The sequence below is a fragment of the Cajanus cajan genome, chromosome 5 (assembly GCF_000230855.2).
Source record: "Cajanus cajan strain Asha chromosome 5, NIPB_CcT2T_4, whole genome shotgun sequence".
NCBI classification, from domain to species: domain Eukaryota; kingdom Viridiplantae; phylum Streptophyta; class Magnoliopsida; order Fabales; family Fabaceae; genus Cajanus; species Cajanus cajan.
This window is the reverse complement of record NC_138521.1, coordinates 72943514-72970774: the sequence shown is the minus strand read 5'-3', so window position 1 is coordinate 72970774 and position 27261 is coordinate 72943514. Positions and strand designations below refer to the sequence as shown.

Here is a 27261-nt window from a genome sequence, read left to right as displayed (position 1 = left end):
GATTCAAATCTTTTAAGTGCTTTATTTTTTATTTTTTTGTAACACTTCAGGCCATTTTATTCTGGAAGTATTTTTTCTTTTATGATTTTAATTTCCCCCTAGTAAGGACTAGAATACTAGAATCTGAATATTTGATTGATGTTTAAGGGAATATGTATAGGTTTAGGGTTTATATACTAGTGAAGTAGTGACAAAAAAGGAATTTGACAAAATCTCAGTTGTCCTAATTACAGTAATTAGGAAGGCAAGTAATAAGAGTAGAAACTGTATTTTTTATTCACCTAGTATTAGTATGTAAATATTGTTTTTACCTGTTCTTGTCTTTTCTGCTCTGCATTTACCTTTTAATTTTGTTATAACAAACAGAATATTCCTGCAGGTGTGTTGTATGCCACCTTTCTCCTTTTTTGATTTAGTAAATCTATCTTCCTGCTGTACCAAGAGGGGTAGCTTCTATAAAATGCTCCCCTTACATTCTGTTTCGTATCAACAATGAAATGAAAAATATCATTAGTATTTTAACTTTTCTTTTATCTAACACCTAGTTAAAACAGGAGTACAAGGGTATATATATATATATATATATATATATATATATATATATATATATATATATATATATATATAACGTATACTAAAGAGATTATGATAGCACTAGCTAGAGTACACTAATAATTCCTTTCAAGCTGGAGAATATAGATTATATGCACCAAGCTTATTACAAATAAACACAATGCAGAATCCCCTAAGAGACACAACGTATACTAATGAGATTATGAGCCCAATAGCACTAGCTAGAGTGCACTAATAATTCCTTTCAAGCTGGAGATTATAGATTATATGCACCAAGCTTATTACAAATAAACACAATGCAGGAGCCCCCAAGAGACTTGGTTAAACTATTAGTTAATTGTTCATTAGAACGAGTTTAACTAGCAGCTATACAATCAGAAAGAACATTTTCTCAAACGAAATAACAGTCCTCTTTGATATGTTTAGTCCCGTCATGAAATACTAGGTTGGAAGCAATTTGAAGTGTAGCCTATCACAAAACAACTTCATTTGTGACTAGGGCCACAACCTAATACTAAGATTTGACACTAGATCTAACTACAACCTCTTGCTTTTTTACTATTCCAGGAAATAAGATACTTGAAAATGAAAAATTTCTTATTATTCTAAATTGATGGGTACAATCAAATAAATAGACATGTAACAGAATCAATCCCTAAAGTTTTGGGATTAAGATATACTATAAATCAGGAGAAGATAAACTAATATATCTAAACTGTATCTTATCAAAATAATATCATAGAATATCTTAATACTCCCCCTCAAGCTGGAGCATATATATCATATGCATCTAGCTTGTTACATATATATGTTATCCTAGGACCTCGTAAAGATTTAGTAAAGATATCTGCAAGTTGATCCTTGGAGCAAATTGAGGAGGTCTTGATGATACCGGAGATGATCTTTTCTCTGATGAAATGGCAGTCAACCTCTATATGCTTTGTTCTCTCATGAAAAATTGGATTAGAGGAGAGGTATAAAGCTAACTGGTTATCACAAACTAGTTTTATATGACCAACCTTGCAAAACTGCAATTCTTGAATTAGGAATTTTAGCCATAGGAGCTCACATGTGGTGTGAGCCATAGCACGGTATTCTGCTTCTGTACTTGATCGTGCAATAACACTTTGCTTTTTAGTCTTTCATGAGACAAGATTACCACCCATGAAGAGACAATAGCCTGATGTTGACCGTCTATCACTTGCATCACCTGCCCAATTTGCATCTGGATATCCAACAATGTTTGTATGTTCTCTATCATTGTAAACAAGTCCCTTTCCTGGTGATCTTTTGATGTATCTAAGGATCCGAACAACTGCATGCCAACGAGTCTCACAGGAGAGTTAAGAAACTAACAACATTGATAGGAAAGGATATATCAAGTCTGGTCATGGTTAGATAATTCAATTTCCTCACTAATCTTTGACTCAGGATAAGGCTCCCCCTAATTAGGCATAAGCATCACATTAGGATTCATGAGAGTGTCAATTGGCTTACAATCTTTAAGTTCGGTCTCCTCTAGAATATCAAGGGCATATTTTCTCTGAGAAATAACAATACCGAACTTTGACTGAGTGACCTCAATCCCAAGGAAATAATGCAGGGGACCTAAATCCTTAGTTTGAAAGTGTTTAAATAACTATTGTTTCAGAGCCTTGATACCCTCCTGATCATCACCTGTAATCACAATATCATCTACATAAACAACAAGATAGACAAATCTATGTGTGAGTGAGCGTCTAAAGAAGACAGAGTGGTCTATCTCGCAGCGGATCATTCTAAATTCTTGTATAACTTTGCTACCAAACCAAGTGCAAGGTGATTGTTTGAGGCCATACAAGGACTTCTGTAATTTACACACAAGACCAGACCCCCCTTGAGCAACAAACTAGGGAGGTTGCTCCATATAAATCTCCTCCAAATCACCATGTATGAAGGCATTCTTGATGTCTGTTACAGATATTGTGAATATATTACAGATATTGTGGATACATATATTATTGTTATTATCCTCACTATCAATTAAGGATATGATTAGATTAGTTTCCATAATATTAGAGATTAGTATCTCTATCATTTTTTGTATTCACTCTATAAATAAGATTGGTATGTGTATAACAATACACACAATTCCTGAATCACAACATGGTATCTAGAGCTTAGGTTCTTTTCTTTTAGAATATATTTTTTCTCTCTTCTTGCAAAGGCCCTCGCTGCCACCTCTGGCCGCCGCCAGCCGCTGCGTCGGCGGCTGCTGCCTCCAGTCGTCGCACCGCCGATTGCCGCTTCCAGTCGTCGATGTTAGTGTATATGGGTTACAACAAAAGGGAATATTTGTTTGTTTGTGCTTTTTGCTTTTTGCATTCTGTGATATCTTTAGGATATCTTCAGAATCTTTTAAGTGGACAGCTGTCCTGCCACCTCTCTAATTTTTCTCTCTCTGCTGGTTGCTTTTACAACCGTTTTCTCTCTTTTCTCTCACTGTTGTTTTTAGAAAAGGTTCCCTATATATTCAGCTCTCCTTGTATTCCTTCGTAAGCATCAATGATAATAAAACTTCACTATTACATTTTACCTCTCTTGATTTTATCTAACATGGTATCAGAGCCTTCTGATCCTGTACCCGGATCTTAATTTTTCTTCCTCATCTCTTCTATGGCAACTTCAAATAATTCCTCTCCCTTTTCACAATTTTTCTCCAACTCCATAGCTGAAAAACTTGATGATTCAAATTATCTTCACTGGAGGCAGCAGATCGAACCAGTCATCAAATCCCACAAACTTCAACGGTTTGTGGTTAATCCGCAAATTCCACCCCGGTATCTGACAGATGCTGATCGTGATTCTGATATTGTTAATCCAGCATATGAAACCTGGGAGGTCCAGGATCAAATGCTTCTCACATGGCTGCAATCGACGCTCTCGAAGTCTATCCTTTCCCGTGTCATTGGCTCCGTTCACTCTTATCAAGTGTGGGACAAGGTTCACGAGTATTTTCATACTCAAACTAAAGCTCGTGCTCGACAGCTCCGCACTGACCTGCGTTCCACCACTCTTGATGGTCAGTCTATGCGTGATTTTCTGACTCAAATTAAAACTATTGCTGATGAACTTGCTGGAGTTGGGAGTCCTGTGTCTCTTGAAGAATATGTTGATGCTGTTCTTGAAGGTCTGCCTCAGGAGTATGCACCTGTGGTCTCTGTTATTGAAAGCAAGTTTGTCACTCCTCCTATTGCTGAAGTGGAAGCTCTTCTTCTTGCTCATGAGTCAAGAGCTAACCGGTTTCGTAAGCAATCCTTTTCTCCTTCAATTAATTACACTCAGGGTTATTCTCGTGGCAGTGTTAGTGGTGGTCACAGTGGGCGTCGTGGTGGTCGAGGTTCGGGCAGAGGCCGTGGTGGTCGTTTTGCTAATTTCCAGTGCCAGATTTGCTTCAAGTATGGCCATACTGCCAATGTTTGTTTCTATAGAGCTGATGTTAATTATCAACCTGCAGAATCCCTTGTTCTGTATGATCCTACCACACTGCAGCCTGTGCAGGTCACTTCTTCTTCAAATCTTAAAGGCTCCAACACTTGGGTGAATCCTAATCCGAAACAGCCCAGCCAGGAGGCTCGTGTTAATGTCACACCAAGTGCTATGGTTGCTAATACTTCTCAACCAGGTGCTAACTCTTCATGGATTCCTGATTCTGGTGCTTCATTTCATGTTACTGGTGAGCCTCAGAACATTCATCAACTTGAGCATTTTGATGGTCCAGACCAAATTTTCATAGGAAATGGTCAAGGTTTGCAAATCAATGGTTCTGGTACTTCCATTTTTGTTTCTCCTATCAACTCTCAATTTAAGTTTCACCTGAATAATCTTCTCCATGTTCCTCTTATCACCAAAAATCTGTTGAGTGTCAGTAAGTTTGCTAAAGACAATTGTGTTTTCTTTGAGTTTCATGCTAATCATTGTCTTGTCAAATCTCAGGACACCAATGAGGTTCTTCTTCAAGGTGTTGTTGGTGCTGATGGGCTTTATTCTTTTCCTCATCTAAAGCTCCAAGGTCCCTCGGCATTGGTCTCTTCTTCAGCTCAAATACCCTCTCAGTCTGCTGTTTCACCTTCTGCAGTCTTAGATAGTTTCAATTTCAATAAAAATTCTGATGTATCTAGTTCTTCCACTATGTGGCATACTAGACTTGGTCATCCTAATTCTCATGTTCTTAAGCTTGTTCTTACACAATGTAACCTTCTCTCATCAAATACACATGTTACTGAATTTTGTTCATCTTGTTGTGTTGGAAAATCTCGTAGACTTCCTTCTTCTGCATCTCAAACTATATATTCTGCCCCCTTGGATGTAATTTTCACTGATTTATGGGGACCATCTCACATTACATCTTTTTCTGGTTATCTTTACTATGTTGCCTTTATTGATGCTTTCTCTAAATACACCTGGATATATCCCTTAAAATCAAAGGCTGAAACTCTATCTGTTTTTCAACAATTTAAGGCTATGGCTGAATTACAATTCAACACCAAAATTAAAAGTGTTCAATCTGATTGGGGAGGGGAATACCGAGCTTTTACTTCCTTTCTTGCCACAAATGGAATCCAACATAGAGTGATTTGTCCCCACACACATCATCAAAATGGTGTGGTTGAAAGGAAACATAGACATATTGTTGAAATTGGTCTCACCCTTCTTCATCATGCCTCCTTACCTCTAAAATTTTGGGATTTTGCTTTTACCACTGCTGTTTATCTTATCAATAGATTGCCTTCTGCTGCATTAAACTTTAATGTTCCTTTCACTACTTTATTCAACAAATCACCAGATTACAAATTCTTAAGAACCTTTGGTTGTGCTTGTTTTCCTTTCTTAAGACCATATGCCAGTCATAAACTTAATTTCAGATCCCAGGAGTGTGTTTTTCTGGGATACTCAAACTCTCACAAAGGGTATAAATGTCTCTCTTCTTCTGGCCGAATTTACATTTCAAAGGATGTCATCTTTAATGAACATAGGTTTCCTTACACAGATTTGTTTCAGCCAAGCCTTACACAAAATGTCTCTCCATGTCAATATTTCAATCTCAATCCAGATTTGTCTCCTCCTTGCACCACTTCAACTGTTCTCTCCCAGCAGCCTCCTTTGCCTTCTCAAATTGGTGATTCAAGTGTATCAATCATTCCTTCCGTGTCTTCTTCCCAAAATGTATCTCCTTCATCTCCTGAGTCTTCCTCACAAAATGTCTCTTCTCCTACCTCTTCCACTGCCCCTGCCAGTATACCAAGAACCATTAATAACCATCCTATGCAAACTAGGTCTAAATCTGGCTTTCATAATCCTCGGATACATCCATCCCTGTTCTTAGCTCACAGTGAACCTAAAACTGTTAAGCAAGCTCTTGCTGATCCTAACTGGTTCTCTGCTATGCAACAAGAGTACAATGCCTTAATGCTCAATCATACTTGGGATTTAGTTTCTCTGCCATCTGATCGCAAAGCAGTTGGATGTAAATGGGTTTTCAGAGTCAAGGAAAATGCTGATGGCTCTATAGATAAGCTCAAAGCTCGGCTAGTTGCAAAGGGTTTTCATCAAGTGCATGGTTTTGATTTTCATGAGACTTTCTCCCCTGTTATTAAACCTATAACTATTCGCATTATTCTTACTCTTGCTCTCACCAATAATTGGAATCTATTTCAGCTTGATGTAAATAATGCTTTTCTGAATGGCACTTTGGAAGAAACTATTTACATGGTGCAGCCTCCTGGATTTGAAGCTGGGGATAAGAGTCTGGTTTGCAAGCTAAACAAGGCCCTCTATGGCTTGAAACAAGCTCCTCGTCAATGGTTTAACAAATTAAAATTGACTCTAACTCGGTTTGGCTTTCAAGCTAGCAAATGTGATCCATCTCTGTTTCAGTACCAACATCAAACTCATACCATTTTTATTCTAGTTTATGTGGACGACATCATTATCACTGGCAGCTCTTCTTTGCTCATTCAACAAATCACCAACCAACTTGACTCAATTTTCTCTTTAAAGCAATTGGGAAGCTTGGATTACTTTCTAGGTATTGAGGTTAAACACTTGCCTGACAAGTCTCTGGTTCTGACTCAAAGCAAGTACATTCGAGACCTTCTTTTTAAAACTAATTTGGCTGAAGCTCATGGTGCTCCTTCTCCTATGTTCTCTAACTGCAAATTGTCCAGGTCTGGGAATGACTTCTTTCATGATCCCACTTTTTTTCGATCTGTTGTTGGTGCCTTACAGTATGCTACACTTACAAGACCTGAAATCAGTTTTGCTGTTAACAAAGTTTGTGAATTTATGGCTACTCCTCTTGACTCTCACTGGGTGGCTGTCAAACGTATCCTCAAGTATTTAAAAGGCACACTCTCTTATGGTCTTCATATGCAACCTGCTGCTGTAAACGGCCCCATCTCTCTCACTGCCTTTTGTGATGCTGATTGGGCCTCTGATATTGATGACAGGAGGTCCACTTCTGGTTCTGCTATCTTTTTTGGACCCAATTTGATATCTTGGTGGTCCAGGAAACAGCGTGTTATTGCTCGGTCCAGCACAGAAGCTGAATATCGCAGTATAGCCCAAGCCTCTGCTGAATTAACTTGGATTCAAGCCCTTTTGCAGGAACTTAAGGTTCCCTTTTCTACACCTACTTTACTCTGTGACAATCAAAGCGCGGTGGCCATTGCTCACAATCCTGTTTTCCACAGCAAAACAAAGCACATGGAGATTGATGTGTTCTTTGTTCGTGACAAAGTCCTATCCAAGCAACTTCTAGTTTATCACATACCAGCTCTTGATCAATGGGCTGATCTTCTTACTAAGCCTTTGTCTGCTGCTCGGTTTGAAGTTCTTAGGAACAAACTCAAAGTGCAAAGTTTTTGTGTCAAAACTTCACCTTGAGTTTGAGGGGGGCTGTTAGTGTATATGGGTTACAACAAAAGGGAATATTTGTTTGTTTGTGCTTTTTGCTTTTTGCATTCTGTGATATCTTTAGGATATCTTCAGAATCTTTTAAGTGGACAGCTGTCCTGCCACCTCTCTAATTTTTCTCTCTCTGCTGGTTGCTTTTACAACCGTTTTCTCTCTTTTCTCTCACTGTTGTTTTTAGAAAAGGTTCCCTATATATTCAGCTCTCCTTGTATTCCTTCGTAAGCATCAATGATAATAAAACTTCACTATTACATTTTACCTCTCTTGATTTTATCTAACAGTCGACTCCGATCTTCGCTTCTGGTCGTCGACTCCGACCGCTGCTTCCGATTGCTACCTTCGGTCGTCATCTCCGACGACCGCTTCCAGTTGCCACCTCCGACCGCCGCTTCCGATCGCCACTTCTGGTTGTCGCCTCCGATTGCCGCTTCTGGTCGCCGACTCCGGTCACTAATTCTGACCGCCGCTTCCGGTCGCCGACTCTGGTCGCTGACTTCAACCACCGCTTTTGATAGCCGCCTCTGACCGCTGCTTCCGGTCGCCAACTCCGACCGCCGCTTCCGGTCGCCGACTCTGACCACTGCTTTCGATAGCTGCCTCCGGTCGTCGTCTCCGACCGTCGCTTTCGATAGCCGCCTCCGGTCACAGCCTCTGACCGCTGCCTCGGGCCGCCTCCGGTGACCAGTTAGCAGATGTGTTCACAAAATCGCTTAAAGGACCTCAGATTGATTACATTTGTAACAAGCTTGGTGCATATGATATATATGCTCCAGCTTGAGGGGGAGTGTTACAGATATTGTGAATATATTACAGATATTGTGGATACATATATTATTGTTATTATCCTCACTATCAATTAAGGATATGATTAGATTAGTTTCCATAATATTAGAGATTAGTATCTCTATCATTTATTGTATTCACTCTATAAAGAAGATTGGTATGTGTATAACAATACACACAATTCCTGAATCACAACAATGTCTAATTGAAACAATGGCCAATGCCTCATAGCAGCCATGGCTAAGAAGAGACGAACTGAGGCCATCTTCGCAATTGGAGAGAAAGTGTCACTACAATCCAAACCATATACTTGTGTGTATCCCTTAGCCGCAAGACTTTCAATCTATCCACCTTTCCATCAGGGCCCACTTTAACATTAATCACTATTTTATTTTTGGCCTATTTCTTTAATAGGACATCTTGGGTCTGACTAACACTTCATGTTTTTTTCCTATGCTACATGTTGTAGTTATTTACTCATTATCTTGTATTGAGACTAGTGGCATTTTTCTGTACTATATTTAAATCATTATTAAGTTTTATTTTCTATTTGTTTATTGAATTTTAAGTTATTGTTTACCTTGTTGATATTCCAGGGGGACCAAAGCTTGTCAAGCATTACTCATATCATAGTTGATGAAGTTCATGAGAGGTCTTTATTGGTGAGTTGAATCAATTAAGTTGCAATATAGAGTGGTTATATATTATATTTCCAACCTGCATTCTCATGTTAGATCCCTTTAAGCTTGAAGAGTTGGCCCACCCAGGGATGATGTAGAATTTCAGAAAAAAGAAAGAGGGATGGAACAGTTTTTCTTATTTTTTATATTTTGAATTCTTCAATAGAAGAGACCCGATTATATAATTACAGAAAAAGTATAGAAGAACCTAGTAGGTGTGTTGATGTGGCAACAACCAATCAGCTTACAAGAATGCTAACTGTGCTAATGTGGCAAATAGCCACTCAGCTTACAACCAAAGGATAGGGCAATTAGGTGGGTTACCGATGGGTTTTGCCCTCCCATCCTTGCAGATGGGTTAGGGTTTGAGTTTACAAGAGACGGACAAATTAATATTTTTAAAATCCATTCCCATTTTAGTCGGGTTATATTAAGAAGCAAATTCTAACTACTAAAAAAAGTAATTTTTTAATTATTGCTCTTCTTATAATCATTTAAACAATCTGGCCCCTTATTTAGTACTAATGTACTATCACACTTTATTATTGTGATTTGCTACTTTTTATTTTATTATGGTATTGAAATGTTTAACTAATGTTGTGTTGAGTATTATGTTATGCATTGCCTATGTTTGTGTCGTATCATATCTGAGTCTCGCATAGATAGATTCAATGACATAACTACGGCCTTCAAATTTAAAACTTAAATAAATCATCTTTTATTTGAAAACTTTCATTTCATTCTTGGTATCAAAGTATCGAAGAAGCAAATAAATGAAATGCTAGAATTTTCAACCTTTTCTTCTATTGTGAAATTTGATTGCTCCTTTGAGCCTGATAATTTTATGGCTTTTTGTGTTGTTAGGAATAGGATGATTTATGATCCTCCATTTCTGCACTATTATATGTTAATAATAATCTCTTTTGCTTAAAGATATATTAATTTCATATATTTTCATTTTATTTTTTTACAGGGTGATTTTCTTCTTATTGTTTTAAAGAATATAATTGAGAAGCAGTCCACTAAAAGCTCTGGAAAACTGAAGATCATTCTAATGTATGAATTTTTGTGTTAAATTTTGTTCCAAGAATTAGTGGACAAAACTTGCTTATATTAATTTCCTTTGAGCCTAACTTTCTTTTTGTCATGTATGCAACTATAATAACCAGGTCTGCAACTGTTGATTCAAGTTTATTTTCAAGATACTTCAGCAATTGTCCTGTAGTTACTGCTGAAGGCAGGACTCATCCGGTGACATCATACTTTCTTGAGGATATATATGATCAACTTGAGTATCGACTTGCCTCAGATTCTCCAGCTTCTTTAACAAATGGGATTTTTCCCAAAAGACAGGTAATCTATGATCAACTTTAGATTAGTGTTACTGATTTGATCTCTCAATTGTTCACTCTTTATACTTTTGATGAATTGGAGCATAAATTATCTGATTTATGTTACCCTCTTCCACTAATTTATGAAGCATTGCAATTTAGATTTTGCAGAGAGATGTTGTGACAAATAACAGGGGTAAGAAGAATCTAGTCTTATCTGCATGGGGTGATGAGTCTCTGCTTTCTGAAGAACATGTTAATCCATATTTTGTTCCGAGTTATTATCAATTATATAGTGAACAAACTCAGCAAAATATGGTAATCCCGTTTTAAGCTGTAAATTTGTATACCACCTTAAATTGCGATTCTATTGACCATTCCAAAAATTTCCTTTCAGAAAAGATTGAATGAAGATGTCATTGATTATGATCTTCTTGAAGATCTGATATGTTTCATTGATGAAACTTGCGATGAGGGTGCCATCCTTGTATTCCTACCTGTAAGACTACGTGGTTATCCTTTGAGTTGAGTTGACGTGTTACTTGTACTTTTTAGTGCGAATAGTTATATTTTTCATTATGACTTGTCATGCCAGGGAATGTCTGAAATAAACTGCTTACATGATAAGTTGGTGGCATCTTGCCAATTTGGTGGGCCATCTTCTGAATGGGTTATTCCTTTGCATTCATCAGTTGCATCAAGTGAACAAAAAAGGGTGTTTTTACGCCCTCCAGGAAATATACGTAAGGTGAGTGAGTTTGACATTTATAATTTTCTTTCTATTAGCATTATAAATCATGACAACCTATACTAGGATATCAAAGCCAGTCCAATGACAGCCTATTGTAACACCCTCTACCCCTTATGTATTTATTAATATGTGTGTTGTGGAAGTTAGAAAAGTTTTAAAATGTGGATCTGAGCTTAATTCAACTTTACAAAATTGACTTATAAAGTGAGAGTTTTCCTCACTTATATACTCGTCGTTGGCCGTATCTTTAGTTGATGTGTGACTTGAGTTTTTCTCAATATTCTCCCTCATGCCCCACTTATATGCTTAGGATTGTTCACTCATGTTTATTTAAAAAATCTTTTCTATCAGTGTGATTGGTTGCACATTGTAAACCAATAAACATGAGTTTTATCAGTTAAATTATTTTAATCTATTATTAATTTTTTAATTTTATATTATTGTTATGGTTATTTATGTTTTTGGTCCGTATAATACTCCTCTTTTTTTGTTTGTCTTTATAAAATATATATATATATAATTATATATATATATATAATTATATATATATATATATATATAATTATATATTTTAAAATATTTTTTGTCCCTGACGTTAGTATGATACTATTGATGTGTAATCCATCCTGACGTGCTGAGAATCATGTCAGCACTTAACAGAAGCAAATTAACATCAAGGACAAAAGGAAAAATATCATTTTACAGGCACCATTTAAAAAAAAAAGGACCAAAACCAAATTACGATTGATGATAGGGACCAAATACATGATTAAGCCATCCAAAAAGATATACAAAACCTGAAATCTTTGTTTTGCTAATGGAAAGGTTGTGTTAGGCCTTTAAATTGAAACTTGATCTATTGCAGATTGTTGTTATGTTTTTATTTATTTATTTATTCTAATTTCTTAAAAATATGTTTTGTTCTCCTCGTAGGTTGTTATAGCCACAAATATAGCAGAGACAAGCATAACAATAGATGATGTGATATATGTAATTGACTGTGGAAAGCATAAAGAGAACCGCTACAATCCTCAAAAGGTATGGTTTCTTTCTTATTTATTGTGATTTAGCACTTCCTGACAAATGACAATATTCGCTTTGTTACTTTCATCATATCTTGTTCATAGAGGTCTTGATCATGCATATGTTGCCATTAAACATTGTTCATCAGCTGCATTTTTGGACTGCTAATGTGTGAATTTTACAAATAATTTTTAAAACCAGGAGTAGTGGAACTGAGTCGGTCCCCCTTTCACTTGTTCCAGTATTGGGGATGAAATGGATACACTTGCCTAAAGACTGCATAACTTTAGATAGTTAGCATCTGCATATTTATTTATTGGAAACTTGGCCAGTCTTAATAAAATATATTTATTTTAAAACTAATGAGAACTTTTCTTATATTTTTATTGGTTAACAATTTCATTTTGTTTTCTAGAGCTTAAATAACAATTATAAAATTATTACTGAACTCCTTATATGCTTTGAATGTGATAATATAACACTATGATCTGGTTTGGTTGTCTTTATGGTTGATACTAGAAATTGTCTAGCATGGTTGAAGATTGGATTTCTCAAGCAAATGCAATGCAGCGTCGTGGTAGAGCTGGACGTGTAAAACCTGGAATTTGCTTTTGCTTGTACACTCGTCATAGATTTGAAAAGCTCATGCGTCCATATCAGGTATATAATTTGAAATGAAATGCTTAAATAGTCATCAAGGTACCTAGGCTGCATTTGGTTTGTTTTTTGTCATGAAGGTATATTGTTGTAAATATCATAGATACTTAGAAGATCTAGAATATATGTAAATATCTTTAGATATTTGTTTCCCTATTTCATTATTATTTTGTTTTCCTATTTCTTTATTTTTGTTATTTTCTTAGTTAAGCATAGTCATTTACTTTTTTTATTTATTAAAAGATAGAAATGCTATTGCATCACTATATAGAAAGTGATCCTAAATTCCTAACTAGGTTAGCACCACGACGCAAAACTATATATAGAATAACAAAGCAGAACAGAGAAGTATAATAATGAACACTCAAGAAAAGAGAACATCACTGTTGTATTATTTCTTCTGAATAAAAAGAAAAGGTTACAGTGGAATGGATCGTAGATGCTCTCTGTCCATAACTAATTTCTTGAATCGTTCCATAAGCGTTGTCCTGCCTTACTCCCTACCAATACAATAGAAAACTCCCTCACCCAAATTGTTCCACTCCTCTCTCTGCCACATCAACATTCTCCCCTTTCCCCCATTTGTTTCTCCTGACATATACTCTCCACACTTTACGCTTGGTCAGCTGATGTGCTAATGGCCCATCAAGGCCCAAATGACCATCTAAGGTCCTATTGTTGCTCCCCTCTGGAAAATTAGACTTGTCCTCAAGTCCGAAATTAGGAAACTGATTCCTAATGTTGAATTCCTCTTACCATGTGGCCTCCTCTAAAGCCTTGTCCTTCTATTGTATTAGCAGCTGATGGATAGAATCTCCTCCTTTAGTCACTGTTCTAGTATCAAGGACAACAGCAGGTTCATATAAATATGCAAAGTTCCCTGAGGAAGTTCTTCTCCACTTGAAAGTCTCCAATGGCTTTCTTCAATAGTGACAAGTGAAATACAAGGTGAATTCAAGATGAATCAAGCAATTTAAGTCTGTAAGCCACAACCCCAACCTTTTTGATGACTTGAAATGGACCATAGTATCTAGGAGCCAGCTTTGGACAGATTCATGCTCTTATTGTTTATTGTCCATGAGGTCTTAACTTCAAGAAGACCTAGTCTCTGATTGCAAAATTTCAATCCTGGTGCTTATGATCTGCTTGAACCTTCATCCTATCTTGAGCCCTTTGCAAATGGTATTTGAGTTGCCACAATGCCTCATCTATGTCCAAGAGTTCACTTTGGACTGCTTCCACTTTGGTGTCTAATTGTAAAAAGTGAATGATGACAGGTCTCCCATAGATGCCTAGGGTGTGGTCCCGGTGGATACATGTACAGTAGTATTGTACCAATACTCAACCCATGGTAACCATTGCTTCCAAGTCTTAGGTTGGTCTGCAATAAAACATCGTAGAAATGTCTCCAAACAACTATTAATTATCTCAATTTGTCCATCCGTTTGAGGGTGGTATGCTATGCTCATCTTCAAATGAGTGCCCTACAATTTGAATAACTCCTTCAAAAAATTATTAACAAAAATTGGATCTCTATCACTTATAATAGATGTTGGAATACCGTGGAGCCTCACTACTTCCTTGATGAAAAATTTCAGCCACTGTTCGAGCAATGTATGGGGGCTTCAAAGGAATGAAGTGGCTATATTTAGAAAGCATGTCAACTACCACCAAACTCGCTTCATACCCTTTGGACCTAGGTAAACCAGTTATGAAGTCCGTGGAAATTTCTTCCCATATTTTTTCAGGAATATTCAATGGTTGTAATAAGCCCCCAGAAGTTGCAGCAAAATATTTTTGTCTCCGACAAACATCACACTACATCACCCACTGTTGAATGCTCTTTTTCATGCCTATCCAATACCAACCACCCATCGTACAACAAAACCCTATTCTGATAAGAGAATCCTTGCTTTGTCTCCTTGCCCTGCTACATGTCCTTGATGATATAATTGAGTATCTTATCTTCATGCACCTCTTCTATCACCTTCCTTCCTTCAAGCCAGTTGGAATAATGTATCAAAAAATTGAATTCCTCCTCTCCATACATCTGTGATAATGCATCAACACCCTTGTTCTCTAAGCTTGGCTTGTAAACAATGTCAAATCTGTATCCTAATAGTTTGGCTGCCCAATTTTGTTGGTCCCAAGTTGTTACCCTCTATAGCAACAATTGACGTAAGCTTTTTTGTTCAGTGTAAATAGTAAATTTTTGACCTAGTAAATAGGGTCTCCAATGTTGGATACCTAAAGCCATAACCATAAACACTGTCTCATAAGCCGACTTGGATAGTTTCCTGTCTCCCAAAGCTTTACTGATATAAGCTACTAGTTTACCATTTTGTGTTAGGAAGGCACCTAAACCTTGACAAGAGGCATCACTGTCAATGCCTCTTGTGTGGTTTGAGTCCATTGAAACCCATCCTTCTTCGTGAGCTCAGTTAGGGGCTTAGCTAGTTTTCCATAATCTTGAATAAATTTTCGGTAATAGCCCATTAAACCCAAAAAACCCCTCACTCCCTTTACATTCTCGAGTATAGGCCACTGAACCACACTTTTAATTTTACTAGGGTCCATGGCTACCCCCTCCTTTGAGTATAGCACCTAGCCACCAAACAAGCTTTGAATCGATCAATATCACAATTCGGTCCAATCTTCACTGTATAAACCCAATGATAGCCCAACTATAGTCTTTCCATATGAAGGACAAATTGTAGTCCAAAATGTTCATGACACCCCAAAAAGAGATCAATTTCTTATGAAATTGAGATCTGATTTTGAGGGCATTCAGACCAACCTAATGAACAGGGCTATTGTCCCTTCCTGAAATGAATGCCTAAATGAACTGCTTTGTAAAGAACATCTCCTCAATTAGATGAATCTGGAACAACAAAAATTTGCCTCCCTTCCTATGGCGTCTGCAGTACACAAAGCAGACCTCGAGGATGAGACATGAGTACTATCTAATGTTTTTACTGCAAAGGCTTGGGCCATTTTGCTTCTCACTATCCTAAAAAGTTTTGCAATTATTCCAAAAAAGAAGGTCACATCATCAAAGAATGTCAAATTCGACCACTACGGAGAAATGCAATAGCCTTCACTGCCTCTAGGTTCTTTTGCTACTCCTGTTTCTGTGGATCAAAATCCACCTACTTTTCTACTTTAACTCTTAAAATGGTTCAACAAATGATTGTTTCAACATTTTCTGCTTTGAGTCTTTCAAGTAAAGCTTCTTTACCCAACTCTCCTTGGTATTTTGACTTTGGCGCATCCAATCATTTGACCAATAATGTTGCTGCCCTTTCCAATATTACCAATTACTCTAGTAATTTGCAAATACATATTGCAGATGAAAACAATTTACCTATCACAGCAATTAGTGATATTTATTCATCTCTTACCAATGTTTATGTTTCCCCTGATCTCACCACTAACCTGATTTCAGTTGGTCAATTAGTTGACAATAATTGCAAAGTTGAATTCTCAAAATCTGGTTGTCTTGTGCAGAATCAACACTCAGGGACAATGATCGTGAAGGGGCCTAAAGTTGGACGTCTTTTCCCTCTTTATTCATCGTTGTCTCAGTGTTCTTTTTTGTCTTCTATTTCTTGTAATTCTGCAACTGTTAATTTCCAAACATGGCATAAGCGTCTTGGTCACCCAAACTCTAATGTACTTCATGACTTGATGAAATCTGGCGTTCTCGGCAATAAAAATTTCCCATCTCTTAGTGTTGTTCAATTTGATTGTCCTTCTTGCAAACTTGGTAAAAGTAAAGTTCTATCGTTTCCAGTTCATCAATCAAATATCAATCATCCTTTTAAAATGATACATAGTGATTTATGGGGAATAAAAACTATTATATCTCATGCACATTAGAAGTACTTCATTACTTTTATTGATGACTATAGTCATTTCACATGGGTCTATTTTTTGCCCTGTAAAGCTGATGCATTTTGTGCATTCAAATTCTTTCATGCCTATGTTAACACTCAATTTTCATCAAAAATTAAAATTATGCATTCTGACAATGGGGAGAAATACACATCTCATATATTTCAAGAGTTCTTGCTGGAAAATGGTATATTATCCCAATGGTCATGTCCTTCCACACCCCAACAAAATGGGGTAGCTGAACAAAAAAACTGTCATCTTCTGGATGTTGTTCGTACCTTAATGTTGGATTCACTTGTGCCCTCCCGTTTTTGGTGTGAAGCTCTTTCAACTGTTGTCCACCTTATTAATCGATTGCCTTCTCCAATATTAAATAATGATTCACCTTTCTTAAGATTATTTGGTAAACCACCCACTTATTCCCCTCTTCGCACCTTTGGTTGTGTCTGTTATGTTCATCTTCAGCCACAAGAACGCACCAAGCTCACAGTTCAATATGTTAAATGTGCTTTTCTTGGTTACTCAACCCATCAAAAAGGTTTTATATGCTATGATCCTCATACACATAGGATTCGGGTTTTTAGAAATGTCATCTTTCAAAAAGATACATATTTTTTTGCTACCAACCAAGACACTCACTTTTCTACATCCAAATTTGTTTGGCCATTATTTTCTAACAGTTTTGCAGGAGAACGACCATTCTTGGTCTACCAAAGACGTCCAACTGTTCCACAAATTTAGTCTTCCATCACTCCAAGGCCCCTTCCCATTCATACTTTGGTTGTTGATCCAACGAATCAACTAGACTCAGTCCCTTTACGTTGCAGTACTCACATTCGTAAACCACCAGAAATGTATGATTTTTCTGAACCTTTATCTTTGACAACAACTTTAGCATTTGTTCCTATTCCTCCTTCATATAACTAGACTATGGAGCATAAATGTTAGCAGGATGCTATAGAAACTGAACTTTTGGCACTAGAGGCAAATCAGACATGGGACATTGTTCCATGTCCTCCATCTATTAAACCTCTTAGCAGTAAATTTGTATTCACTATAAAATTGTGTTTAGATGGATCAATAGATTGATATAAGGCTAGATTTGTTGTTCTTGGAAATAAGAAAAAATTTGGCCTAGACTATAAATAAACCTTTGCACCTGTGGCCAAAATGACTACTGTCAAAATTATTCTTGCCATTGCTGCCTCTAAATCTTGGCAAATTCACCAGCTACATGTAAAAAATGCCTTCCTTCATGGTGACCTCAAAGAAGAAGTTTACATCAAACTTCTTAATGGTATGTTTTCACCATTACCTGATACTGTTTGCAAACTAAAACGTTCTTTGTATGGATTAAAACAGGCACTAGAGTGTGGTTTGAAAAGTTTAGAACAACCCTGGGTTTTTCCTTCCTCCAAAGCAGCTTGATCTATCCTTTTTTTCCAAAGGACTTCAAAAGAAATTGTGATGCTCTTTGTTTATGTCGACGACATTGTCATCACTGGTTCAAATCAGGAGATATCACTACAATCAAACAATTGTTACATAAAACTTTTCATATGAAAGATCTTTGTCAGTCAGCATAAATATACTTAGGATTTAATTCAGCTAGTTGATCTCACCAATGCAATTGTAGTTGACACTCATGGAAGTTAATGTCAAGTTAACATGTAATGAAGGTGAACTCCTACCAGACCCAACTTTATACAGGAAACTGGTTGGAAGTCTTATCAACCTCACCATCACAAGACCTAGTATCTCCTTTGTTGTCCACACAGTTAACAAACTCATGCAAAACCCTAGACACCTGGTGTATGTTTTTAGGCGATGCCCCTATCTCCTGGAAATGTAAGAACAAGATTCGGTTTTTAAATCCTCTATTGAAGCTGAATATCGGTCCATGTCTACAACATGCTCTGAGATTATTTGGTTACGGGGCCTTCTTTTTGAACTTGGTTAATCACAAACACAACCTACTCCATTACATGCTGATAATACCAGTGTCATATAGATTGCAGCAAATCTTGTATACTGTGAAAGAATGAACCACATAGAGGTTGATTGTCATTCGATCAAAGAAGTCTATGACTGAAGAATTATCACTCTACCTCATGTCTCAACCTCTGTTCAAATAGCTGACGTCCTCACCAAGTAGAAAAACATACTTTACCCAGACAATGATTTCTTTGGGATACAAACAGAGTCAAGGGGATCATACTTTGTTTATAAAACATTCTCCTAATGGTGAACTTACAATACTTTTAGTCTATGTAGACGACATGATCCTTGTAGGTGATGATGAAGAAGAAAAATTTACCCTAAAGAAGAAATTGGCAACCTAGTTTGAGATGGAAGACTTGGGAAGATTTAAGTATTTCTTGGGAATTGAGGTTTCTTATTCCAAGAAAGGCATATTTATCTCTCAAAGAAACTATGTCCTTGATCTTCTTAAAGAAACAGGAAAGTTGGGATGCAGGACCTCAGGAGTTCCGATTGAACAAAATCACATAATTAGAAGTGAAGAAAGTCCACCTGTAGAAAAATACCAATATAAAAAATTGGTAGGGAACTAATTTACCTATCACACACTAGACTAGACATTGCTTATGATGTGAGTGCAATTAGTTAGTTCATGCATGAATCCTGTGAAAGACATTGTTGGCAGTTGACATGATTTTTCAAAACTTGAAGTCAAGAGGAGACACCATGTCTATGGAAGTATATACTGATGCAAACTATGCAGGGTCAGTCATAGATAGGAAATCTACTTATGGATATTGCATGTTCTTGGGAAATTTGGTGACTTGGAGGAGTAAGAAATAAAGTGTAGTTAGCTTGATTTAGTGCAGAAGTTGAATTTCGAGCCTTGGCATAGGGCATATGTGAAGGGCTATGGAAGAAGGTTATTCTTGATGACCTTAGAATTCAAATTGAGCTACCTATGAAGTTGTTTTGTGGCAACAAGTCAGCCATTAACATTCTTCATAATCCAGTTCAACATGACAAGACCAAGCATATTGAGATAGACAAACACTTCATCGAAGAAAAGTTGGACAGTGGTCTTATATTAGCCACCCTGTTTGTATCGTATGTGTTATATCCTAATTAAGTTCTCTATCATTTTGCATTATTAATCCCATATTAATTTTAGAAACCATTGGTATGACATCTCCCATTTTGGCTTCCATGTCATTTCTTGTCTCTTGCTAAAATTGCAATGCATATACTTTGTCTAATTCCTACTTAAGCAAATACCCTTTTGCTTAAAAAATGCTATGATATTTTTTGTTTTTTGTTTCCTTTTTTTAATGATTGAGAATAAAATGCAGAAGAAAGTGTTATTTTATGTTTTGTTTTACCATCCTTCTAATTTACTTTGTTTTCCCATGTTTTTGTTATATTCTACTTATCAAGGTTCCAGAGATGCTTCGGATGCCATTAGTTGAATTGTGCCTGCAGATTAAGTTACTGTCTCTTGGATATATCAAGCCATTTTTGTCCGAGGTAAAGTTATATTTTAAGACTATAAATATGATCCTTGATCTAGTTATCTGGACTGTTTTCTTCAATAAAATTTCCATTATCAGGCATTAGAACCTCCAAAGGTTGAAGCAATGGATTCAGCAATATCTTTATTGTATGAGGTACTTCATGGTCTTTTCTTACTATGTCACTGATTTCAATGTATGTGTGAATAATCAATTTACAGAAACTATAGGTTTGTTTGATAACCCACTTGGATAAATTATGCTGAGTAATAAATTGTACATAGGTTATTTTAAAGCAACACAGACAGCAGGTTTGCTATATAATTAATGGCAGAATATCAATTTTCTTCGTCCAGCATTCAGTAAATGTGCTAATGCTGTTCCGTTCCATCGAAATGGCAGAATTTTCAGATGCCTTATTTACTTTGGAAGATGTTTATTCATTTGACTTGTTTCTGGTTTCTCTATGTTTATTAGATAAATTGAAGAACTTTATTGTATAGAGATTCTTATTACTTATTTCTATTTTTTTTCCGAGACATTTTCATACTCAGTTCATATTTATTTTCTCAAGTCTGTACTTTTATCTCCAGAAGGAAATGTTCCGAGTTCATTAGCATGTGTATGTAATAGAGTATTAGAGAGAACTCTTTTCTTTCTGTTGTAAGCTGACTGGCTGTTATCCACGTCAGCATAGTTTGGTTACTTGGGTTTTGTTGTAAGCTGAGTGGTTGTGCCACATCAACATAGCTAGTTAGAAAGTTTTTAGCTTCTCTGTAAGCTGATTGGCTATTACCAAGTCAACATAACTATTTAGCTTCCCTTGTACACTTCTCTGTCACTATATAACTTGTTCTCTATCATTGTAGAGATTAGAATATCAATAATAACAAGAAGCTCTCGCATGGCTTCCAATCCTTCTCCGCCGTGTAACTCCAATTCATCGGTGTCTCTTTTGCCGCATTTTGCTTCGTTTCCATTTCCAAATACAAAGAAATTATGGGACGATAATTACCTAGTTTGGCTTCAACAAGTTGAACCATTTCTTCATGCGCACAAAATGCATCACTTGAATATGAATAATTTCTTATTATTGAATCTGAATAGGTACAATAAAATAAATAGGCATAAAACATAATCAATCCCTAAAGTTTAGGGATTTAGATACTTGAATATTGAAACAGAGTGGCCAAAAAAGGATCAGTCTTACTGATCTGTATATTTTCCTTATATAAAGAGTGATTAGGGTTACAAGAAGAAAAAGGCTACAAAGTAGGCTACCGAGTCTAGAAGCCTAAGTAATTACATCAGGAGAAAAGACCAATCAGAAAAATACAATAAATATTTAAACAAGAAGAAGCTTTCTAAACAAGCTATTCTAACACTCCCCCTTAAGCTGTTGCATACAGATTACATGCATCGAGCTTGGAACATAAAAATTGAATTCGAGACCCCCTTAATGACTTAGTCATAACATCTGCAAGTTGTTCACTAGAATTGACAAATCCAGTAATGATTTCCTTGGACAACAACTTCTCTCTCACAAAATGACAATCAACCTCTATGTGCTTGGTTCTCTCGTGAAATACTGGATTGGAAGCAATGTGAAGAGCGGCTTGATTATCACAATACAATTTCATTGGATGATTCTCACAAAATCTTAACTCTTGAATGAGTTGCTTAATCCATATAAATTCACAAGTAATCAAGGCCATAGCTCGATATTCAGCTTCAGCACTAGATCGAGCAACAACATTTTGTTTCTTACTCTTCCAAGAAATGAGATTTCCACCAAGGAATACACAATATCCAGTAGTAGAACGCCTATCTATAGGACATCCTGCCCAATCAGCATCACAGTATCCAGAAATTCGATTATCTCCTTTGTCCTCATATAGTAATCCTTGTCCGGGAGCCTTTTTGATATATCTAAGAATACGCAGAACAACATTCCAATGATCAATATGAGGAGCCTGCATGAACTGACTAACAACCGCTACTGCAAAAGAGAGATCAGGTCTCGTGATTGTAAGATAAATGAGTTTCCCAACCAATCTCCTATACCTTTCTGGATCTGTGAACGGTTCACCTTGATCAGTCATTTAACTTTTGGTTAGGATCCATAGGACTATCAATGGGTCTGCAATCAGTCATGCCTGTTTCCTCCAAAATGTCCAATGCATACTTCCTTTGAGAGATCACAATGCCTTCCTTTGATTGGGCAACTTCAATACCAAGAAAATATTTTAGATGTCCCAGATCTTTGGTCTGAAAATGGCTAAACAAATGTTTCTTCAATTGAGAAATTGTAGCTACATCGTTTCCTGTAATCACTATGTCATCCACATAAACAATCAAATAAACACATCTCCCAGGAGAAGTATGACAATAGAAAACTGAGTGGTCTGCTTCGCTTCTTTTAAGCCCAAAGTCTTGTACAACATGACTAAATTTTCCAAACCAAGTTCGAGGAGATTGTTTGAGGCCATAAAGAGATCTTCTCAATTTACAGACTAAACCAGACTCCCCCTGAGCAACAAATCTAGGAGGTTGCTCCATGTAAATCTCCTCCTCCAACTCACCATGAAGAAAGGCATTTTTAATGTCTAATTGGTGGAGAGGCCAATGACGAATGGCTGCCATAGCAAGAAAGAGACGAACAGTAGGAAGCTTGGCCACAGGAGAGAAAGTGTCACTATAGTCGAGCCCATAAATTTGAGTATACCCCTTAGCCACCAATCTGGCTTTGAGCCGATCAACGGTACCATCAGGGCCAAATTTAATAGCATAGACCCATCTGCATCCAATGGGTCGTTTCCCAGGAGGGAGGGGAACTAGCTCCCATGTACCATTATGCTCTAGAGCTTGCATTTCAACAATCATAACTTGTCTCCATCCAGGATGACCAAGAGCCTCATGAACATTTTTAGGAATAGTAAGAGGAGATATAGAAGAGACAAAGGAGAAATACAAGGGAGATAATCGATGATAACTCAGAAAATTATAAATAGGATGAGGATTTCGAGTAGACCGAATACCTTTTCGAAGAGCAATGGGCCATTCAGAGTTATCCTCACTAGGATTCGTAGTAGGGGCATCTGATGGTGAAGGACAAGAATCTGGTGACTCTTCAGGTAATGTCGGGCCAATTTGTCGTGGTCGACGGTGATATGTAACAAGAGGAGGGGGGGTAGCTGGAATAGGAGTAGTGGTGGGAATAATAGACTGAGTAACCTTTTGGTTATGAATTGAAAGTTGAGGTGGAAAGGAATCATGAGAACAATATGGTAGTACTTGTTGTATTGAGAGAGAATCATGAGTGGTGCAGGAGAAAAAAGAAGTTTGTTCAAAGAAGGTGACATCTGCAGACATGTAGAATTTTCTGGTCTCTGGGGAATAACATTTGTACCCTTTCTGAAGACGAGAATAGCCTAAGAAAACACTTGAAAAAAGGAATAGAATATTATTTGAATAATATTTGAATTGCTTGATTATTGAGAGTCTGTACAAAATATATTTATATAGACTACTAGTCTCCTAATTAAGGAAATATTCAAATAAAATCTGTACAAATCAAATAAGCCAAATCTGTCCTAATTACAGAACAAATCTCCTAATTATTATAGAACAAATCTGGAACAAATCTCTTAATTATTATAGAACAAATCTGGAACAAATCTCCTAATTATTATAGAACAAATCTGTCACAAATCTGTCCTAATTACATTTTACAACACTCCCCCTCAAGCTGGTGAATGTATATCTATCATTCCCAGCTTGCAAGTAAGATTTTTAAACTGCTCTGTTGGAAGTCCCTTAGTGAACATGTCTGCCAACTGCAGTCTTGAAGGAATGTACTCGGTGGCTATAAGACCGCTGTCCAATTTTTCCTTAATGAAATGTCGGTCTATCTCTATGTGCTTTGTCCGATCATGTTGAACTGGATTGTGCGCAATGCTGATGGCTGATTTATTATCACAAACCAATCTCATAGGAGCTTCATACTTTATTTTGAGGTCATCAAGTATTATCTTCATCCATATCACTTCACAAACCCCTTGTGCCATAGCTCTAAATTCTGCCTCTGCACTTGATCTTGCAACCACATTTTGCTTCTTGCTCCTCCATGTCACCAAATTTCCACCCAAGAACATGCTATATCCTGTGGTGGACCTCCTATCAACAACTGATCCTGCATAGTTAGCATCAGTATACACTTCCATGGATAAGTTCCCCTCCTTTTTAAATGGCAATCCTTTCCCCGGAGAAGCCTTCAAGTACTGAATAATTCTATTTACTGCTTGCAAGTGTCTTTCTTTTGGATCATGCATGAACTGACTAACCACACTAACCGCATAGGCTATGTCTGGTCTGGTGTGGGATAAATAGATGAGCTTTCCCACAAGTCTCTGGTACTGTGTCTTATCCACCTTCGGGCTTTCCTCATCATTCCCAATCCTATGATTTTGCTCTATGGGTGCTCCAGTGGTCTTACAGCCCAACTTACCAGTCTCTTTAAGAAGATCAAGAATGTATTTCCTTTGAGAAATAAAGATACCTTGTTTGGAGTATGCAACTTCTATCCCAAGGAAGTACTTTAGCTTATCGAGATCCTTCATTTCAAATTGAGCAGCCAACTTCTCCCTCAGATTCTGTTTTTCCTTCTCATTGTCACCTGCAATAATCATATCATCCACATAGACTAAAAGTAGAGTGAGTTTTCCGTCTTGTGAATGTTTTATGAAGAGAGTATGGTCACCTTGGCTTTGTTTGTACCCCAAAGATACCATGGCTTGAGTGAACCTCCCAAACCAGGCCCGAGGTGACTGTTTAAGGCCATACAAGGCTTTTTTTAATTTGCAAACCTTACTCCCTCCACCAGCAACACCATATCCAGGTGGAAGTTCCATGTATACTTCTTCATCTAAGCTTCCATGCAGGAAAGCATTGTTAACATCAAACTGATGCATCTCCCAACCAAAGTGTGCTGCCAAGGAGAGGATAATTATGACTGTATTCATTTTTGCCACTGGAGCAAAAGTCTCGTCATAATCAATCCCATAGGTTTGGGTGTATCCTTTTGCAACTAGCCTCGCTTTATACCTGTCTAGTGAGCCATCAGAGCGATACTTAACTGTGTATATCCACCGACAACCCACTGCTTTCTTATCCTTTGGTCTGTCTACAATCTCCCAAGTCTCATTCCTTTCCAATGCACCCATTTCATCGTTCATGGCTTGAACCCAGTTCTTATCCTTTAAGGCTTCTTGTACTGATGTAGGGATTATGATAGAATCAATAGCTGAAATAAAACTTTGGTGCTGCATAGAAAGATTTTTAGTAGACACAAATTGGGATATAGGATATCTAGCACAAGATCTTTTTCCTTTTCTTAAGGCAATTGGTAAATTATCTGGGTTAAGATCACAAGAGATATTTAAGGTGTCTTCAAGATCATGAGTTCTTACCTCTGGTTCGGACAATTGAAGTTGTTCGAGCAGGTCAGGTTTTTCTCTTCACTGATATTGAATCCCAAAACGTCTAACTTCATTATTCTGCATTGGTTCAGGGTCTTTGTCATCCTCCATAAGAGTGGAATCTTGCAACAAAGGAATAGATGACAACTCAAGGAACTTAGCTTCTTCTAGATTACTCTCCCCCTGACGTTGAGTACTACTGAAGAAAGATTCTGTTTCATGAAATGTGACATCCTTGGAGACATAGACACGACGACTTTGGGGGTGATAACATTTGTATCCCTTTTTGTTTGAGGCATAACCTATGAAGACACATTTGATAGCCCGAGGATCTAACTTTCCTCGATGAGTGCTATGAACATGGACAAAAACAGAGCAACCAAAGACACGACTTTGAAGGCTAGTCGTAATGGGTATAGAAGGATAGAATGAGGTCATGACTTGAACAGGGCTAACACCATCAAGAACACGAGAGGGCAATCTATTGATTAAATATGTGGCAGTGAGAACAGCTTCCCCCAGTAAGACTTAGGGACAGACATTTGAAAGAGTAATGCTCTAGTAACCTCAAGGAGATGACGATTTTTCCTTTCTGCAACCCCATTTTGTTGGGGGGTGTCTACACAGGTTAACTCATGAATAACTCCTTTTTCTTTAAGGAAATTGGAGAGATTTTGATTTACATACTCTCTCCCATTATCAGAACGCAATCTCTTAATAGGACTTCCAAACTGTATTTGGACCATTTGGTAAAAATTAACAAACAGTTGGAAAACTTCAGACTTATCTTTCATGAGGAAAATCCAAGTAACTCGTGTACAGTCATCAATAAAAGAAACAAACCACTTGGCACCAGAAATATTAGAAGTAGATGCAGGCCCCCACACATCTGAATGAACAAGATCAAAAGGTTTTGAACTTTTATTATTACTGGGAAGAAAAACTGTTCGATGATGTTTAGCAAATTGACTGACATCACAATGAAAGGACTCAATCGACACTTTTGTAAACAAAAAAGGGAATAATGACTTAAGGACACTAAAAGGAGGATGCCCAAGACGCCTGTGTTGAAGCCATATCTGGGAGGAAGACCAAGATTCTGAACTCATCTGATGAGTGGATGTGAGTCCCTTTTGTTTGGTGCACTCTTTACTATCTTCATGTTGCAGGTTGTTAAGATAATTCTATAAGATATAGTTTAGATATACTAGTTTATCTTCTCTTTAGTTAGTTTTATCTAAATCCCTAAACTTTAGGGATTGATTATGTTTTCTGCCTATTTATTTTATTGTACCTATTCAGATTCAATAATAAGAAATTATTCATATTCAAGTTGGTACCAGAGCACTCTGGTCCAGGAACCCTAATCCAGCCACCAACATTTAGGGTTTCTAGGGTTTTCGAATTTTGTCTGCGGCTGCCGGAGTTGACACCGCCTGCACACTCAGAGGTCGCCGATCGGCCTCTCCGTCGCGACCCACCGTCATCCGCCGCCTCACGTGCTCCCACGCGCCGCCCTACCAGCCTCCGTTTGCGACGCGGTTTCTTCCGTTGGACTCGTCGGCCCTCCCTCTTCTCGTTTTGACCCTTTTCAGGTAGTGGGTCACACTCTAGGTGGTCTGTTGGAGGTCGTTTGGTTGCGGCCTCGGA

The 27261-nt window shown here is 37.3% G+C and overlaps 1 protein-coding gene across 8 annotated transcripts in view; it reads left to right on the top strand.

The window, feature by feature from the left end:
* Window positions 1-27261, top strand: part of LOC109811329 (RNA helicase family protein) — an 85455-nt gene that overhangs the window by 24411 nt on the left and 33783 nt on the right. For all 8 annotated transcript variants that reach the window (XM_083075970.1, XM_020375034.3, XM_083075972.1 and 5 more), the window contains 10 exons: window positions 8907-8972; window positions 9964-10046; window positions 10160-10343; window positions 10484-10639; window positions 10719-10820; window positions 10917-11069; window positions 12006-12110; window positions 12615-12755; window positions 20061-20150; window positions 20234-20290. In XM_083075970.1, coding sequence (XP_082932096.1) covers window positions 8907-8972; window positions 9964-10046; window positions 10160-10343; window positions 10484-10639; window positions 10719-10820; window positions 10917-11069; window positions 12006-12110; window positions 12615-12755; window positions 20061-20150; window positions 20234-20290 — 1137 coding nt within the window. The remainder of the gene's footprint in view (window positions 1-8906; window positions 8973-9963; window positions 10047-10159; window positions 10344-10483; window positions 10640-10718; window positions 10821-10916; window positions 11070-12005; window positions 12111-12614; window positions 12756-20060; window positions 20151-20233; window positions 20291-27261) is intronic.